The sequence below is a fragment of the Loxodonta africana genome, chromosome 9 (assembly GCF_030014295.1).
Source record: "Loxodonta africana isolate mLoxAfr1 chromosome 9, mLoxAfr1.hap2, whole genome shotgun sequence".
NCBI classification, from domain to species: Eukaryota; Metazoa; Chordata; class Mammalia; order Proboscidea; family Elephantidae; genus Loxodonta; species Loxodonta africana.
The window spans coordinates 110,155,764-110,175,929 of NC_087350.1; the positions used below are offsets into that span (position 1 = coordinate 110,155,764).

The 20,166-nt window shown below is 41.2% G+C and overlaps 1 protein-coding gene across 6 annotated transcripts in view; it reads right to left on the minus strand.

Annotated features, from left to right (window-relative positions):
- KDM4C (lysine demethylase 4C) overlaps window positions 1-20,166 on the minus strand; it is a 391,685-nt gene that overhangs the window by 115,564 nt on the left and 255,955 nt on the right. Inside the window, exon 18 of one of the 6 annotated variants that reach the window (XM_064290525.1) lies at window positions 1-6,766. This exon is cut by the window's left edge and continues 24,140 nt beyond it. The exons of 4 other annotated variants lie outside the window; for them this stretch is intronic. In XM_064290525.1, coding sequence (XP_064146595.1) covers window positions 6,749-6,766 — 18 coding nt within the window. In that variant the 3' untranslated portion in view covers window positions 1-6,748. Of the gene's footprint in view, window positions 6,767-8,352; window positions 13,571-20,166 lie in introns of those variants that run through there. One more of the 6 variants, XM_064290524.1, reaches the window with a different exon arrangement.

Consider the following 20,166-nt stretch of genomic DNA (forward strand, 5'->3'; position numbering starts at 1 on the left):
AAAAAAAAAAAAGATTATGGCCAAGAGGGTAAGAATGGTTGCCCAACTCGAAGAATGTAATCAATGTCACTGAACTGTACGTGTAGAAAATTGAATTGGTGTATGTTTTTGCTGTATATATTCTCAACAACAACAACCCCCAGGGCTGTTTAGCAATAAAACATACATAAGGCCTCTGGGTGGCACCAATGGTTTGCTCTCAACTACTAACCTAAAGGTGGGTGGTTCGAACCCACCCAGCGATTCCACAAAAGAAAAGGTCTAGAGACCTGCTTCTGTAAAGATTACGGCCAAGTAAACCCTACGGAGCAGTTCTCCTCTGCACATACGGGGTCACCATGAGTCAAAATCAACTTAACGGCAACTAACGACAACAACAACGCATCCCTCCTTGCATATTGCAAAGCTGACTCTTGTTTTGTTCTTTAAACTTAAGTGTAAATAGATGTAAAGGATATTATTTCCAGCACAGAACTCCGGGATATAATTACACGTGAGCTATAACTACGTTTTTGTCAAACCTTCAGACTACAGGGCTGCTATGAGTCAGAATCGACTCAATGGCAACGGGTTTGGTTTACGGTTTGGGGACTGCAGATTTAGCCCTATTTAATTTTATGGGAAATAAATGCCATATATGTAACCCAACAGATGTAGGAAGCCCTCATTACCAAGCCAATCTGCCAAAACTTTCATTTCCTATCAGAAAAAAAGTCTAACTTCATTTTCCAAGTCAAAAAAATGTATTAATATGCACCCTCATATCAAGCATCTCACTTCTGAGTTCTAATTCAAAGAGAAATAATTAACAGTGGATTACAGTAAAAAACAGCCCCAACAATATAACAGTCTAAACACAACAGAAATTGATTTCTTGCACACCAGCACCAGGCTGGCTGAGTTTACAATGGTTGGACCCCTGCACATTCAGCCAGGGACCCAGGCCGACACAAGTGCTGCCCTCTCAAGATCCGGTTTCCGGAGTCTCTCTCCAGGTCATCTCCACCCTAGCAAACAGCAAGGAGGAAAGCGCCTGCAGCCAGGCTGAAACGGTGCTCCTGTGGCTCTGGCGAGAGCTCCTCCCTACAGAGGAGACTGGGCGATGTGGACTAGCTGTGGCCTCAGGAAGACGAAGAGACTGTGCATTTCAGAGAGCAGGTAATAGATAAGGCACACAACTTTTGCAACAAATTGATGGCCTGGATAAAATAACACGCTACCCTTTTCAGCGCTTATTACATAACCTGTCCTTGCCTTTGCTTTGTTCCTTTAAGACTTCTCCTCAGAACCGGTCCCTGTTTGTCTACCTGAGAGTAATATGTTTATTCTGCAAAGCAAAAGGGGTAGTGGGAGAGGAGGACCAGGAGTCTCCTTCAAGGCTTTTCTCACACATATCAGTTTTAGGAAAAAGTACAAAGGAAAGCTGAGGGTCTGGAAAAAAGGTGAAGGGAGAGGAGGGGAAGGGCAGGGGACAGGGAGGGGAGGGGAGGGGAGGGGGCAATGGGGAGGGGCGAGGAGCGGTAGGGAGGGGAGTTTGTGTTGAAGTCAAAAGTAGGAAATCCACTGACACTCTATTAAGTGTCCCCTGTCCTCCTAGAAACCCTGGTGGTGTAGCGGTTAAGCTCCAAGGCTGCTAACCAAAAGGTTGGTAGTTCAAATTCACCAGAACTCCTTGGAAACCCTATGGGGGCAGCTCTACTCTGTCCCACAGGTTCACTATGAGTCGGAATCGACTAGACAGCAATGGGTTTGGTTTTGGGGGTGTCCCTCCTACCTGGGTCACTAGACCAAAAGTCGTATAAAAGACCTAAGTGTTTAAATGGTATTTTGCCCAATTTTGTACTTTTTTCTTTTGATTTTACAAATAATTCCAGCTTCATGTAGAAAAGCTGCGAAGTACACGCTGCACATATAAAGTGATTTTTTAAATCACCTGAGGCTCTGCCATCCAGGGGCAGCCACCTGTGCATACTTTTTTTAAGCCTTTTCTCCATGTATAAGCATATTTAAAAAATAACCAGGACGACTCTGGATGTGTAATTTTTAATTTTTTCTCATCAACCTTCTATTTATGGAGACTTATTAATGACATGAATTGAAGAGACATTTGGAAGAGCCTTTCCTTTAACCTGCCCAAGATACTCACGTGCAGAAACTGGCAATTTCTGAGCCCAGCCCGAGTATCCTGGTCTAGGGATCTGAGAAACCTGATGTGAGAGTGTGGCCATGCGCTTCCTTCCATGGCTCAAGGTTGTGTTTGACCAAGATAAAGAATTAAAAAAAAAAAAAAAAAAAATTGCCATAGAGTTAGTTCCAACTCATGGCAATCCCATGTGTGTCCGAGTAAAACTGTGCTCCATAGGTTTTCAATGGCTGATTATTTGGACGTAGACAGCCAGGCCTTTCTTCCAAGGTACCTCTGGGTGGACTGGAAGGAATCTCTAACCTTTCAGTTAGCAGTGAATGTGTTAATAATAATACGTACAATGCCTTTCCCACTAGGGAGGCTGGATTGTCAAGCAGGGAGCCTGGACTACTGGTGTTTTGCCTTCATGGACGAAGCTCTCACTCTGCTGAGGACCAGGTGTGCTGTACAGGTACTCCTGTGAGCCACAGAGCCCTGCTTCCTCGACTCTGCCACACTCCAGAGGTTGAACAGGCAGCAAAGTGGTTGAGGGGAAGGTAGGTTCCCCTGCTCAGCAGCTGTGTGAGCTCCAATAACTAAATTCAGCTCAGCCTCTTTTGTTGTTGTTGTTGTTAGGTGCCATTGAGTCAGTTCCAACTCCTAGCGACCCTATGTACAACAGAATGAAACACTAGCCGGTCCTGTGCTGTGCCCATAACCACTGTTGTGCTTAAGCCCACTGTTGCAGCCACCGTGTCAATCCATCTTGTTGAAGGTCATCCTCTCTTTCGTTGACCCTCTACTTTGCCAAGCATGGTGTCCTTCTCCAGGGACTGATCGCTCCTGACAACATGTCCGAAGTATATGAGATGTAGTCCTCCCATTCTTGCTTCTAAGGAGCATTCTGGTCGTACTTCTTCCAAGACAGATTTGTTCAGTTCTTTTGGCAATCTGTGGTATGTTTTATCAGGTGTAAAATGGGAATAACGAACCAACCTCAAGGAGTTGTTGGAGGAGTATCTGGATAATGCCTGGCATACAGCACCCAAGGAAAAAGAACAATTCAACACGGACACAACAGCATGTCTTACTAATCCCTGTTGAACAGTAAGCTACTCTACTTCATATTTAGTTTTCAGGGGATGGGGTGGAGATATTTAATTACCATCAAAGCAATGCAAATCAAACTACAAAGACCGATCCAAGAGCCATTCCAACAGCACCTTCAGTTCACCAGACTGCAGGCTAACAACCTGTGTGACAACACATGCTTCAACAACAGGTCCATTTTCAACAGCTGTCCTCCTGGCTTCCACATCTGTTTTCAAAAACGTGTATCGCCCAGATAGAACTTTGTTGAATGAGTGACAGTTTCACCTAAATTCAGAATACGTTCCGTTGCTTTGATGTGCTGCGGAAAAGCAGGATTCAGGCTGAGATACGAAGGGGATTCCCCAGCAGGCAAGCCTCTGGGCTCAGGACCTGCCGCGTATCAACAGCTCGGTTCCTGAGCCGTCATCAAAATGGCTCCTAGGTAGGAGAGGGCCGCAGGATGTACCCAAGTCATTAATGCTGTACACCCTGGAAGGATCTGGACTGCAATTGTGACTTTTGAGGCTGTAACTGTGACTTCTGAGGCAAATGCCGGACTCAATCACAACGGGAAAGAAGGGCTCCAGAACAAGGAAAAAACATTAGCCAAAGAAGCAGTGTTACCCCCATGTTAGGTCAACAAACACAGCTTAAAATAAGTGGACATAAAGTCCTAAGGATCCAGAGGAAAATGACAAGTGACATGTCATTTAGGAAAGGTCCCTAGGTTGGCTCGAGTGGGAGCTTAGACTGTTGTGTCTCCATCTAAAGACGATGCCGCTATCCCTCCAGGGCGGGAAACAGCATCACAAACAAGGCAGGGGGCTGGGAACCATGCAGCTCTTCAGACCCTAGGAAACTGGGGTTTTCCCTGCGAGCCTTCATTGTTTGTGCAAACCCACAATGGCATCCTTCTCTAAAGTGAGACGTACTCTCGTCCTCTGAGGGCAGGACTGGTTTGCAATTCTTTGGATAGCAAATTCCTGTCTAGAAGTGTCTTTCTGAAGCTGTCAGTGTGAAAATGTTGTTTCTGGTTAACAAAGCCCATGTGCCGGGCTCGCCATGAGTTGGAGTTTGGAGATGCCAGCTACTGGTGGAGTTTATTTAGATAGATTTGTGCATCTCTGTGCACCTCACTGAGGCTTTTAGCTGTCTCTGACACACCAGCTGTTTGTGAAAGCCTCCAACAGGCCTGACACAGATGAGAGCAAGCTAGGCTCTGACAGGCCCTACAAGGCTCGCGACACCAGGCAAGAATATTTTCAAATTTAAGAACGCTTCCCCCATTCTCTTAGAACCTAAATCGCTTAAGGATCTAAATAACGCAGATACCATCTTTTTGTTCTACTGCACATTTAAAAGAAAACAAACAAACAAACAAAAGACAAAAAACAAAAAACATGCAGTGCACCTGAATCGAGACAATCGTGTGCATGGGAAATACGGACACCACCTAACTTTTCTATCTGTTTGTTTTCGGTCTCTGAAAAGATCAGGGAGCTACCTGACTCAAAGCTGAAGATAGCCTAGCAGGAAAGACCATGGGATGCGGGTCAAAAGAACAGGTTTGCCACAGCTCTGTGGATGACTAACTATATAATGCAACCTCATAAGACCTCAGATTTCTTGTCATCGCCTCATGATTTTCACGACAAACTGCTGAAAGCTCACTGCCAGCCATGGTGCTGATATCACATGTATCTCACTTAGTCCTCAATGAGGTCACGAGGAGAGAGCAGTACACACTAAATAACTAGGAGCTTTCTTAACAGTGGTTTTGACAAGAAGATAGCAGCTATGGAAACAGCTACCTTAGATCAGAACTCTCTGAGCAGGTGTAAAGGCCTCTTCCTGAATAGAGGAAGCTCTGTACCAAAAGCCTTCGGAGTGGGAGAGTCCACCTTCCAAAGACCAGTCTGTTCCCATCGAGAGTGAACAGGGAGCATGAGGTGGGATGTGGGCAGGCTGGGCTCCAGCTCTCACTTCCCAAAGCATTTCCCTTCCTCCTGCCAGCATGTTCTTTCCTCTCACTTCTGCTTCTATTGTTCACTTTTTCTTTTTCCTCAGGCCTCTGAGCCATCATTAGTATCATTAGTCCTTTCCATAGTCAATCTAAACCAAAATCAAACCAAACCCACTGCCGTCAAGTCGATTTCAACTCATAGCGGCCCTACAGGACAGAGTAGAACTGCCCCATGGAGTTTCCAAGGAGCGCCTGGAGGATCTGAACTAGGGTTTTATACTTTAACTTTTTAGTTGCAATATAATTTAACCCATTGCCATTGAGTCGATTCTGACTCACAGCAACCCTATGGCAGAGTATAAAAGCTTTATGGAAGTGGATTTCTCCCACAAAGTAGCTGATGGTTTCGAAACGACAACCTTTCAGTTAGCAGCCAAGTGCTTTTAACCACTGTGCCGCCAGGACTCCTTCAGTGTGTCAACATGAAGTATGATTTCAGTTGTAGCTTTTTTTAGAAGCCCTTTACCAGGTTAAGAGAGTTCCCTTCTATTCCTACTTTGCTGTGAGTGTCTATCAGGAACAGATGCTGAATTTTGTTAAATGCTTTTACTATATGATTTTTCTTTAGTCTGTTGATATGGTGAATTATATTGATTGATTTCAAAAACTGAAACAGCCTTTTATTTCCAGGATAACATGTCTTAAGTCTTTTTAATATACTGCCGATTCTGTTTGCTAATATTTCATTGAGAATTTTTGCATCTATACTCATGAGGTGTACTGGTCTCTATTTTTCCACTCTTGTAGCATGTTTGCCGGGTTCGGGTATCAGGGTAATATTAGCCACATACAACGGGGTGGGAAATATTCTCTCTACTTCTATTTATTGGGAGAATTTGAGTAAAATTATTATAATTTCTTCCTATAACGTTTAGAAGAGTATGCCAATGAAGCCATGTGGGCCTGGAGTTTTATTTGTAGGAGATTTTAATTACAAATTCAATTTTATTGTTAGATATAGAACTATGTATTTTTTTCTTGGGTGGTCTTTGATGTTTTGTTTCTTTGGTGCTTTGTTTCCATTTCATCTAAGTTGTCAAATAGTTGATAGAGAGATGGATAGGCAGGCAGACACAGAGGTAGAGACAGGCAGACAGACAAGTAGCTGCTGTTATCAAGTTAACACTAACTCATAGCAACCTCATGTACAACAGAACAAAGTGTTGACTGGTCCTGCATCATCCTCACAATTGCCATCACGTTCAAGTCCATCACTGTGGCTACTCTGCCAATCCATCTCACCGAGGGTCTCCCTTACCCTTGCTGACCCTCTGCTTCACCAAACATGACGTCCTCCTCCAGCAAATGATCCCTCCTGATGGCGCGTCCAAAGCAAGCATGTGGGACAACGTTCTATTGTGATCTGTAAGGTTTTCACTGGCTAATTTTCAGAAGTAGATCACCAGACCTTTCCTCCTAGTTTGTCTTAGTCTGGAAGCACCACTGGAACCTGTCCACCATGGGTGACCCTTCTGGAATTTGAAATGCTGGTGGCATAGCTTCCAGCATCACAGCAGCACACAGAACTGTGAGGAAAAAAAAAAACTATGAAAAGGCAAAACTCTATAGAACGGAAAAAGATCAGTGATTGCCAGAGGATGGCGGTGGGGTGGGGGCAGGGGGGATAAATAGGTAGAGCCCAGGGGATTTTTAGTGCAATGAAACTATTCTGTATGATACTCTAACGGTGGGTACATGACATTGTGCTTTTGCCAAAACCCACAAGACTGTACAACATGAAGGGTGAGACCTAATGTAAACTAGACTTTCGTTAAATGACAATGTATCAGTATTAGTTCATCGACTATAACAAATGTATCACATTAATGCAAAATCTTAATAAAAGAAACTGTGGGGGGGGATGGTGTACATGGGAATTCAATACTTGCTACTCAATTTTTCCATAAACCTAAAATTTCTCTAAAAAATAGTCTATTAATTTAAAAAAAAAAGCAGTCACAAAACTACCATTAAAAGAAAGTTGACAATTTTATAAAGCATATTTATGTATATGTGTCTGAGTATGATAGGTCCATAGCATGATATCTAAGCACACCCTTAATTCTAACACATTTTGGCAAAATGCTGTATCGTTCCATGATTTCTCCATAGAAAAGTCGAGAGTCATTACTCCACTATGTTCACAGTGATCACTTCTGTAGGATGGCACAAAGCTAGAGAGAACTCTCACTTTGCATTTTATGCACTTGGATTTTTTTAATTTTGACAACAAATGCATGTTACTTTTGAAACTAAAACAACAGGTCTTTGAAAATAGAATTAAAAAATACGGACCCAGGGTCTTTTTGATCTATACATTCAAATTCTAACCTCAAACAGACAAGTCAAAGTTCAATGGTACAATTTAACCTTATCTGCCTGGGAGATGCCCTGCACCTCATGTGTCTCGGGCTGATAACCTGAACTCAGAGCTCGGCCTGTCATTTTCTTGGAACGTGATCTCGGGGTGAAGCAGAATGCAATTAGGGATGAACAAGTCCTGCTTGCTGTTTTGCCTTTCCCAGTGCAGGTGGGCTGTCAACCCTCTGTGGGCACAGGAAGCTGAAGTTAAAAGGCTGTCATGCCTTATCTATGCAGAATGCATGTTGTGTTCTGTGCTATGGCTTGGGGGGAGGGTGTCCCCAAATCAGCATGTGGCAAGGAGCACAGATACAGCAATACTGTCGCAGACAGGACCAGGGACTCCATCATTCTGAGGCTATCACTGAGATAAATGGAGTTCTGAAATTAAATGGCGATTGCCCCTGTCAAATTGAGAAGCCTAAAAATGCACATATATTAGCTGCTGGGCCAGCCAGAAAAAGATGGATTTTCATGTTGCTGGCTCCTTCGTCCTCTAATTATGAGAAAGGATTCTTAGAGAAATGGCAGTAAGAGTTAGAAGTAGTTAAATTTTCTCGTTGATTTTATAAACATTTGGACCAATAATCTCCCTCTCAGTTCTAAGCTGACCTGCCAGCTAAAATATTCTGCAGTGCTCACACTGCTATTTGAAAAATATTTATGAACTGCTTTGAGAAATATAAGAAAGGGATAATCATCTCGGAAAGGCTTCTTCCTAGAGAAATTTTAAAGCACATTTCTGCAGTAGTACTGAGTTTTTGCCTTTTTTTTTTTTTACTGGGTATCATAAAAGAAGTAATAACAAAAACATAGCCCCTCAATTTGTTACAAAAAAACAACTTCACGATATTGTGATATTTGAAATGGTACATATTAAGAATAATGTCTCATGACTCATATATTTCATTTTGTTGTGAGCTATGAATAATTTGGAATTCTACATTAACAATACAACAGTAACAAATGAAAACTTTTATGTTTTTTGCAGATGTTGATTGCTCTTTCTAAAACTAACTCAGAATAATTTTACAATGTCTCAAAAAATAACACTCTTGATATTTGGTAGATTATCTTATTTGTTGTAAAAAAAAAAAATTTTTTTTTTTTTAGAAATTATTTACCTACGTTATATCCTGACATTAAAAAAAAAATCCCTACTACATCTCTCTGTTTTTAAAAAAAAAAAAAGCCTTAGAAAAATGCCTTAATCTAGTCCTTCCCTTCTGGCTTCCAAAACTACTGAGAGAACAAACAGCCTCCTTGGAAGTTCTTATCTAAATCCCTCCAGAATGTAAGTCCCATGGCAGAGGTGAGTCTGTCGATCGTGTACAACCCTGTCAACTTGCACCAAGCACTATGTCCATGTGGATAAATGAATGAAAAAAAGAAATGTTCTTTATGCCACAACTTTCCTCAAAACTTTCAGAATGAGGACAAGCTGGATTCCTCAACTGATGCTATAAAGTCAGGTTTTATTACATTTTAAATACATTTTCTGTGGGAGAAATCCTTCTAAGTAAATACCTACGATAATAAAGCACGCTGTTACTCCTTTGTTGCCCCAAAATGGACAGCTATCACATTTCAGGCTGTGATGTCACTAAGGCTCAGAAAAGACAGCTGAAAAGCTCTGTGGGTCACAATTTGTTGAGTTTTTGTTTTTTTTTAAACAACATTGACTGAATTATTACATTTCATACGACTTAAGAGTTTTTAGAATTAAATATGGGGCAACAATCACTGAACACATGACAAGTGACACTTGCTGAAATAAATCAGACCAAATGGCCGGCATTTTAGAAGCTGCTTTTTTTTTTTTATGACACTACCACCACTTTTGTAAATAAAAAATGAGAATTAAACTTTCAGAGTAAAATATCTCACCAGACTAGACCGCGAATTTGGACACAGCCAGTTTATCACTGTAAAATCAGACAAGGCTCCATCCACTTTGGTCAGGAAGCTCATTAGTCTACTAAAATGATACCTTTGCCAGGATGGCATGACTCCTTTTCCTGGAAAATACCTGCTATCTAGTGAAGACTTCAAAACAACATTCTTTCTGCTTGTCTGAAACAAATGAATTTTAAAAATTAATTAATGAGGTTTTTAATCAACTATAAGCTCTAGGGAAAAAAATTTTTGAGGATTTTATTTGTAATGAAAAGTGGCCAATCAATGAAATATCAAATTCACCTGTACCCTTGGGTCAATGTATTTAAGTTCTTAGAGATACGAGAAATAAAAATCAAATGAGCAGTAGTTGTTCTTGTTGTTAGGTGTCGTCAGGTCTGTTCTGACTCATAGTGACCCTATGTACAACAGAATGAAATGCCGCCCTGTCCTGCGCCATCCTCACAATCATTGTTACGCTTGAGCCCACTGTTGCAGCCACTGTGTCAATCCATCTCCTTGAGGGTCTTCCTCTTTTTCACTGACCCTCTATTTTACCAAGCACGACGTCCTTCTCCAGGGACTGGTCCCTCCTGATAATAAGTCCAAAGTATGTGAGATGGAGTTTCACCATCCTTGCTTCCAAGTGGCATTCTGGCTGTAATGAGCCATTAGAGCCTGAAATTTGAGGCCATACCTTCTCTCCTCAAAATGGCATTTATCAGAAGAATCTACTCTAGAATATTTCTAAGTGAAACATGATAAATAAAACTTCAGTACCTCACAAAATTTTAAAAGAGCATAGGCAGGAAGAATCAAATTTTTTACTGGAAATTAATTTAATAAGCCTTTATGTCAACAGAGCATTCTATTAGATTGAATGTTAATAAAGTAAATGATGAAAGAATTAATAAATTATATAAAACACAAGTAAAACCAATTGTTTAATTATCATAATCACTTGAAAAACAGTTTCTACATGAGAGGTATTATACAAAGTAATCTTCTAATTACACCCACAGAAAAGCAAAATATTTTGTTTCTAAAGAAAGCTGGAATACATTTTATACTCCCAACAGTAAAAATTCACAATTTAAAATTTTATCATAAAGGCAATTTTGTTTCAGAAAACCAGTGAAATGAAAATTTTAAACTTAAGTTAAAACTAGAAGGGACTCTGAAATGAATCCTTTTTCACAGGTTTGTGAAAACTCCCACGTGGCTCTCATTACAGACCACCCTTCATGTGTGCAACACGTCCTGACCACGGCATGCTGGGTAGGCCATGTTTTACGGGCTGTGGGACACATCCAGCTTTCTCGAGAATACTGGACTTTCTTTCTTGCGCTTCTATTTGCAAATCAAACTACAGGCAGCCCCTGGATTACGGACAAATTCCAGCCCTAAGTCTGTCTTTAAGTAGCGTTTGCACAGAAGTCGTAACAGTTAGGTAGGGTTCGTATCTAGCACGGGTTAGTCAGATGTTTCTCTTAGTGTATAGTATATAGTGTAACTTTCTATGCAAAGAAAACATCAAAGAAACACTTCCAGATACACTGAAACATCTTTAACATGATACTACAGTAATAATGATATTTTGATGCATGTCACAGAGTAGCACCCATTTGTTATTATGAACCATTGTATATACCCTTAATTTTTAATGTAATAGGCTTTACTGGAGTTAGTTTGTAACTTTAGGTTGTAAGCAAGCAGGACATTCGTAACCCAGGGACTGCCTACATTTGTTTCTATTTTAGATTATTGCATTTATTTGCTCTAAGAACAAACATAAATGAAAGCTTACTTGAGAGTGATACTTCAAAAAGAGTATAGAGGGGTAAATACGGTATTACCAAAAATCAAATTCTTACTCTGAAAAAGAGCAGCTGTTCACTGTCTTCTAATTATTGGCCAGCAATAGTAACAGAACATCACACACATACCCCTGGCTCCTATCAACCTAGTAACAATCTGTCAAATAGTTACATACCCACACATGGAGGGGTTCTGGAGCTCTAGGCCATCTCTCTCCTGAGCCACACCAGATGCAGTACCCAACCCCTTGCCATCAGGTCAATTCCCACTCACAGAGATGCCACAGGACAGATTACGGCTTCCAAAGCTATAAATCTTTACGGAAGCAGGCTGCTACATCTTTCTCCCATGGAGCAGCTGGTGGGTTCGAACCGCCAACCTTTCAGTTAGCAGCTGTGTTTAACCACTGTGCCACCAGGGCTCCTTAAATGTAGGACAAGGACCTGAAATTAAGTTTGCCCAAAGGCATGGCATAAGCATTCACCCAGGTGCATGTCCCAGAGCCCAAACTCATTTATTCCTCCATCCCTGGGCAGACGCCAGCTCTGTGTCTCATCAGTTCACGTCTCTCCATCCCGTGCGCTTGCTAGCTTGTTCTAACCTGATTATGCTTCTTGTCCTAAGACTATGACAGACTAGGAAGAAAGGCTGATGACCTACTTCTGAAAACCAGCCAATGAAAACCCTATGGATCACAGTGATCCAATCCACAATCCATAGTGCGGACGGCACGAAGGGTCACCATGAGCCGGGGACAACTCGATGGTAGCTAACAACAACCTACTCCCTCAAATATGTCTTCTCCACTAGAGGCAGAGCACCCTCCTGAAATACAAATCTGACCCACAATGACATTTCTTAACAGGCATTAAAGGTTCTCCAGTGTATTCTGGATAAAGTCCAAAGCTTTCTAGGACAGCACTGTCCAACAGAAATACAATGAAAGCCACAAATGCAGTTCTAGAAGCCACATGAAAAACCCTGAACAGAAACGGGTGAAATTAATTCTAATAATATTTTTTATTTAACCCAACATATTCAAAATAGTACCATTTTGACACGGAACTGACATAAAAATTATCAATGAGGTATTTTACATTCTTGTTTTCACACTAAGTCACTAGATCTGTTGCTTGTTTGTCCTTATAACACGTCTCAATTTGGACTCCGAATTTTCGAGGCTGGTTGAAATGTAAAAAATGTGATCCTACCAAAACTAAGTTGTATTTAACATGTATCCTCAGTTTTTTAAATTTAGCTTATTTAAAATTAAATAAAATCTAAAATTCAGCTCCTTAGTCACACTTGCCACATCCCAAATGCTCACTAGCATATGTGACCAGTGACCACCACACTGGACGGCAGGGTTCCAGAACACCTGGGGCCCCTTTCACTTCTCCAGGCTCACCTGTCGCATACCTCATGCCCCAGCTGTACTGGAACTGCCTTTCCCAGATCTACAATGCGCTCTCCCTTCCAGGCCACTGAGCACCCGCCACTAGCTCATCTCCTCCCTCAGGTCTCCAGTCCAGCATTATTGGCCACTGCCTCTTCCAGGAAGTATTCCTTCATCCTCCAGGCCCCCAATTTAGTGATGGCCTTCACTGCATGTGGGGTTTTTACCATAATAAAACTTTTCGTACTGCTTTGTAAAGTCCTGTTTAATTCTTGGGACCTTCCATTAGTCTGTGTCACTGATGTTAGTTGCCCAGATCCCGACTCACGGCGACCTCATGTGTGCAGAGTACAACTGCTTGATAGGGTTTTCAAGGCTATGACCTTTTGGAAGCAAATCGCCAGGCCTTACTTCTGAGATGCCTCAGGGTAGGCCAACCTTTTGGCTAGTATTCAAGTGCTTAACCCTTTGTGCCAGCTAGGGACTCCTTCAATGATTCGGTAATAACCAAACGAACCCATTGACATCAAATGGATTCTGACTCAGTGACCCTATAGGACAGAGCAGAACTGCCCCATAAGGTTTCCAAGGAGTGGCTGGTAGATTCAAACTGCCGACCTTTTGATAAGCAGCCGAGTCCTTAACCACCACATTGCTAGGCCTCCTGTGCGGTAATGTTGATGTTGTTAAGTGCCGTTGAGTCGGTTCTGAGGCATAGAGATCCTCTGCACAACAGAATGAAACACTGCCTGGTCTTGCACCATCCTCACAATCATTGTGATGCTCAAGCCCACTGTTGCAACCACTGTGTCCTTTGGTAACAGGTATCCATAAAAGCAGAAATCAAGTGTCTCTGCACCTAAACATACAACAAATTAGAGACCACCCAGGAATGTTGCTCCAATCTTATATTCATGTACGCTGTTCCTGACTGGCCAAAAGACAGCTTACAGTGTCATGCTGTAAGCGGCCACATCACTGGACGTAGGCACTGGCTCTGCTCTTTGCTCTCATAGTCTCTGAAAAGGATGGTGACAGTCAAAATAGTTGCTTCTGCGATCTGTAACATGTCACAATGTTGAAACAGCAACAATGGTATTCACAGTCAAGTAATATTTCGAGTTGATTTCAATTTAACTTAAAACCGACAATTTACTAAAATCACACTATCAAGGAATTAATACATATTTATACCATCTGATTCCCAAAATCATCTTCTATATGTACCAAGTTTCTGATACCTTCATTTACAATAGAAAGGTGGGAAATTGTAATTTTGGTGAAGATTATTTCATTTCCATAAATATATTCATGAATGTAATAACATGATCTAGAGTCTTAAGAAATTAAACTGTGTTTACATAAAATTTTAATTTATATAAAAATTTAGTAAGTATATATTACTTTTAAAATAAGAAGTAAAACAAATTTGTTTTCTAAACAGACCAATGAAGTCTATCCCTTCTCAAAGTGGAAAAAAATGAAAAGGTGAAAAGCATTGTTTCCCTGTATCAAAAACAGGAACAGCTACTCCACGGGACTTCTGGGTTAAAAGGGAAGCCTGAACGCACAAATCTAATTTCACCTCTTCCATAAATTCCCTAAAAATAGCAATGGAATTCTTTTAAAAAGCATAAACCCAAAAAAAAAAAAAAAAAAAAACCCAAAGGACAGGGAAAACAGGAGGGGAAAAGCAAAGAAAAAATTGGAAGCAATCAAGGCTTGACTTAGCAAGAGCTGAAAAAGCTGAACCTTAAGATGGCAAAGTGAAAGGTTGCATTATAGGGTGACAAATACTATCATTCATTTTTTAGAAAATGCCTGCCAAATACCCAACTCAAAACGACGACAGTTTGACTGACAGTTTGACAGTTGGTCATTCTTTCAAGTAAAAATGGTGCTTCGTGAAAAAACGCAGCTAGCTAGTTCAGCTTGCAACTCAAACTATCTCAACAGTGCTTCTCAAGGCAACGATCTGTCAGTATTCAACAGACATGCTTTTTGCGTTCTTCCTATTGTCATGTAGAATACTAAGAAGACGTATGCTCAGGGGTCCTGACTGAATAAGATTAATAATTTTACTACCTCATCTCCGACCTCTTAAGTGGAACCGCAAGGGTGTGGCACCGAAGAATACCACGAAGACGGGTGCAGGCTGGTGCCGCTGCTTTGGGATAAGGTGCCAGCAGTTTTTCAGGGTGGGCTGGAGCAGGCAAGCACATGTTCCCGAGAGCTAATGAATTTTCAGGAATTCTGAGAGCTGGCTGAAGTCACATTGGTAGTTTGAAACCGGCCGTGGTAAGAGTGTTTCCACCCATGAAATCTGCAGAGCTACAAATCAGGGCTTGGGTGTTTTGTTGGGTTTTTTTTCCCCCTCTTTTCCAGAGAGCTCCTTGTTAAAGTTTACCAGCATACCACTGGCTTGACCCACTGCTACATCTGCCTCATCAGTATTAAATTAAGAGTAAATTCAAAAGTACAAAGTTAAGAGTATGAACTTGAAAACAGGGTCTATGGACCACACTTTGAGAAACACTACTCCAGCCCAAACACTGATGTGGAAGACAGGGGGCCACAGAGGCAAAGTGACCTGCCCAAGATAATACAGTAGAGCCTGGATTCTTCTGACTGCTGGTCCTGAGCTTTGAGAAGACCCCCGTGCCTCTTAACAGGTTGTCTAATTCATTTCAGCTACAAGAAGATGGAGAGAAAATCTAGAAATACAGGAGAAGGGTATGCTGTAAACAACGGTTCTCACGAGCCCAAACTCTGCAGACTCCCAGCTGTGCCTCGCAAGGCAATGACGGCTCTAGATTAGTGTTGAGCAAAACTATCCTGAACTAGACGAGAACACTTTTGACGATGCAATGGCCAGGCCCAAAATGAGCCATGATGCCTATGTTTCTGGACTCCTGTCCAGAGCAGCAACCTATTTATCTTACGGTTTGTGGCAAGAAGGTAAATCTCAATATGTGTAAGAGAGCCCCTCTATCCTCCTTTCCACAGTGATGAGAAAATGCTTGTGTTTAATGGGACTCCTTCAAAAGAGAGCTCCTGTAGTTCACGAGCTGGATGTTCTGTATGCCCAAGCTGTCTGATATATTTAAATTCTTCTCAGCATTGGGAAAACAAGAAAGAAAACCACTATGGTGGTAACATCGAGCACCGCAAACATTCACTGAATGCCTACTAAATGCCAGGTCCTTTGTTTTCTGTTTCATCCTCACAACAATCCCAGTTTCCAGATGAGGTCCAGAGAGGTTAATGTGCTTGGCCAAGGTCACCCAGTTGTTAAGTGGAGGCCCCAGGACTCAAAGGATCTGAGTCCAGAGACTGAACACTCGATCTCAATGTGACCGATGCTTCCTATAACTAAACAACCCAGAGAGTACCAGAGATGAGTGCTGGCAACCTTTGATGCCCAGATCAATAAATCCAAACTGTGGCTGGCAAAAACCTGCTGCTGCCTGTATCTAACCATGAGTTCATCTCTGCCAATGGTATCACTAAGCTGTGGGGCCACGTCTAAAATGTACCATAGTGACTTATTTTAAATTACTTACAAGTATGAAAAGGTTCTCATGTTAAACAAAAAGCCTTTTGTAACTTTTGTTGTTGTTGTTGATTTTTTAAAACACTCTTCTGAGGGAATAAATAGGCTAATATATACTAAAATACGGAACAAAGAAAAGTGACTGTAATTCCTGAGCCCATGGAAAACAAAGAATAATGAATTCACTGTTTTACAATAATTATTGAACCTTTCTCAAACGATTTACTCTCTGCTTTCAATCACTGTTGACCTAGCGAAGCACTACGAATTGTTTAGCGCCGTCTAGAAATTGCCTCAGCTGGGCTGGTGTTTGATGAGGTGGTTCCAGTCAGCACTGAAGACCCAGACCCGGACCCCTACTCACTCACTCAGCTAAAAGAACCACGGGTCATCACCACTGATACAGACAAGGTCAGAAAAAATGGAGGACAATTCAACAATGCAACCTGAAAAATAAGATTACTGCCTCACAATATTCTTTAATCATGAATTATCCAAAGCTTTACTTGTCTATCTAGTAATGTTTTTAAAAATTAGTCCTCGGGGAAAAAAAAAAAAAGGGTTCAAAACTGATCATTTTAAGGCTCCAATCAATATCCTTTTGCCTCACAGTTCTTTCTCACAGCAGATAAAGAAAAATCCATAGTAACAAGATAACATTTCACACATTTACACATTTTCTCCTACAGATGTCTACAGCCTTCGGAAAGTCTATTATCTGTAGTCATGCCCATCTGACATTTTCCATTTTACTCAAAAGATTTTACAGTTTGGTATTAGAGCAATATACAAATGTGACAGCCTGCAGTAGAAGCTGGTCCCGGCAGCAAATCATTCCAGCAGTTAAGGGTTATACAGCTACTAGTGCACACTTTTTATATTACATTTAGTTTAAAAACAGACAAAAAAAAACCCTTACAAAACTGGGGTCATGTTATATTGAAACCCTGACATTATCTTTGTGATACTGTAAAATTTTATACTGGACTTATGAAATAACAGGACAGAACCTAAACACCAAATCTGCTGAAGTCAAGTCAATACTGACTCATGGCAACACCACGTGCTCCATAGGATCTTCTTGGCTGTAAATCTTTATGGAAGCAGATTGCCAGGCCTTTCTCCCATGGTGCCACTAGGTGCGTTCAGACTGCCAGCCCTTAGATTAGTAGCCGATCCCATTCCACTTGTACCATCCAGGGACTTGGATAACAGGACACCAAGCCACAACAACCAAACCCAGACCTTTTGCCGTGGAGTCGACTCCGACGCATAGCTACCCTATAGGACAGAGCAGAACTGCCCAGTAGGGTTTCCAAGGAGCGCCTGGTGGATTCCAACTGCCAACCTTTTGGTTAGCAGCTGATCTCTTAACTATACCGCGCACCATACCACAATTACGTCATTTGTATCGCTTATGCCTTCCTCAGTAATTCATTATTCAAAGCAAATTTTTCCTCAATTATTTTTAACCAATAAATTTGCTCATCGATGTCAATGTTCACTATTCTGTTAGAATTTGTCTTTAAAAATAACTGAGCAGGTGAATAAATCAGTCCGAGTTAGTGAGTTAATGCTGGACATGATGATTTTTTTGATTGCCTGTACTATGCCACTTTTTCTGTAAAAGTGATGACAGATAATATACCTTCATGTTTCCCAAAATGCATAACAGAGGCCCCAACAAATACAACACTGGTTCCCCCAGAAAAGAAAGCGAAGCTGCTCATGAACGCTCCTGTACCACTGACTAAATGAGACTCAGAGTGATCTTCCAGCAGAGGAGCCAAACCCATCCCTACTGCTCAGTAATCCTGTTTTTAGTATTCAGTACATCTAATCACATGAGCCAGTCAGCAAGAGAACAAGCGCCTTTCTTGTAAGAAATAGGAAGCCTGACTATTTTTTTTCCCTTGATTCAACTCTTCAGATGGAACACCACAGTAAAGCCATTCTATTTTCAGAATTGATGTACCTTTCAAAACTATAATCTTTGGTTTTCAAGTTCACTATTATTTGCCTTCAGGTACACATTTTAAAGTGCACAGAGCCTTCTGAGCAGGATAGCATGGTCTCAGCCAGAGACTGAGAGGCTTGTAGCACAGCCATCACTGCAGTGTAAATTCCTTTTCAAATAACGTTCTTCACTCAGAGAACACTTGAGCCTTTACTGGGTCCACTTGTTAAATACAAATCAGAGGTCATCAAATGCCTGGGGCCAACATCAGCCATTCCAAAATTAATTTCTCCCTCAATTTGGCTGCAGAAATAGAATTTCTAATGTAACAATCACAGCAAGTCCTGGGGACACGGGAACCAAAGGCAGTGTGTGGCGGGCCTGAGAACAGACGCTATCTGGGGCCACTGAACGATGCCAAGTTTTCTACGCAATGACATCAACCAAGAGTGGCACCATTTGCATCAAGAAACGCAATACTGAAACATTCCCACAGCACTCCGATTTGGAAAGCTTCTCTCTAAGTGGACGGGTGTTTAAAACAAATAGTGGAATTAAGGGTCTGCTGTTATTTTCCAAGATGTCTTAACAATCCACTTGCCTTGCTGTTTGTTTTATTTACAAAAAACCCACAGATCTTTAACCTTCAGAAAGTGATCAACGCATGCAATAAACATTACTATAAATGTCACAGAATTAATATAATGTAAATTACGTGACAAATACCAGAAATTTATGCTTTTTTATTCCTCTGGATGGGTTTTGAAAATGTTCTTCCCTTAAATTTTATAATTTAATCATGAGTTATCTGCAGACTTTTTGTTGATACTGTTTCCTTCTTTCTGGGTGATAATACTATATAGGTAGTCCCCAGCTTGCGACACGGTTTTGTTCCAACTACTCCATCATAAGTTGGTTCTGACTTAAGTCAAAATATCTTTTTTTTTTTAAGTTTTCATTATTGCCTTTTATTATCGATATCTTTATAAATCCAATCTTTGTCTTTGAACATCTGCGAGTGACCATCTGAGAATGATAACATCAGCAAATTACATGCTGCAACGCCGGATGTAGTACACATTACTAACGATAAGATGTACCAAAAACACAATGGTGTAAATGTGGCTTGTCTGAACTTGAATACGTCTTAAGTCAGGCACTGTCTGTACAAGCGCTGTCTGTCCTCTCCAAACGTCTGTCCTTAATTCTTCTTTCTGTTAATGTTTACCTGTATTTTTTTTTTTTTTTGGTCTATTACAAAAAAATAAAAACATGGCATTCTAACTTAATCTATGTTTTGTAGCTTCCTACTTCCTTTTTTTGCTGTGTTTCCATCCTTACCAATTTGACTCCTCTTCCAGAGATTCAGTGGTGCCCCTGGCTAATCAACCATGCCAACAGAGGAAATAAGACAGAAAGAAAAAGAAAAGGAAATAATTCTGAATGAATCCCCAAATCTGCACTCAAAAACCTGTTGCCATCCAGTCGATTCCAACTCACAGTGACTATAGCACAGAGGAGAACTGCCCCATAGGGTTTCCAGGGAGCGGCTGGTGGATTCGAAGAACTGCTGGTCTTCTGGTTAGCGACCAATCTGCATTATGTGGGGACAATTCTTTTCTCATTGTCCTTAGGCGTACCTGTCACCTGTGACTTTGAACAAGTCCCTACACTGGCTATCCCTGAGCACACTTGGGGTGGGCCAGATCCTTCAAGTAGAGAAGCAAACGTCCACAGCATCCGCCCCATTCTTCTGCTCACCAGCTGCCAATGCTCTGGTATTCTCTGAATGATGGGAGAAGGTGTTGGAGAACATGGGAAAGAAGTTGGGAATAACAGGACTTGCTACAGGATAATATTCCCATAGTGAAAAGCCATTCAGAAGCAAAGGAATTTACTCCAAATGAGTTGGTACAAAAAACACTAAGCAATTCAGAATCTGCAT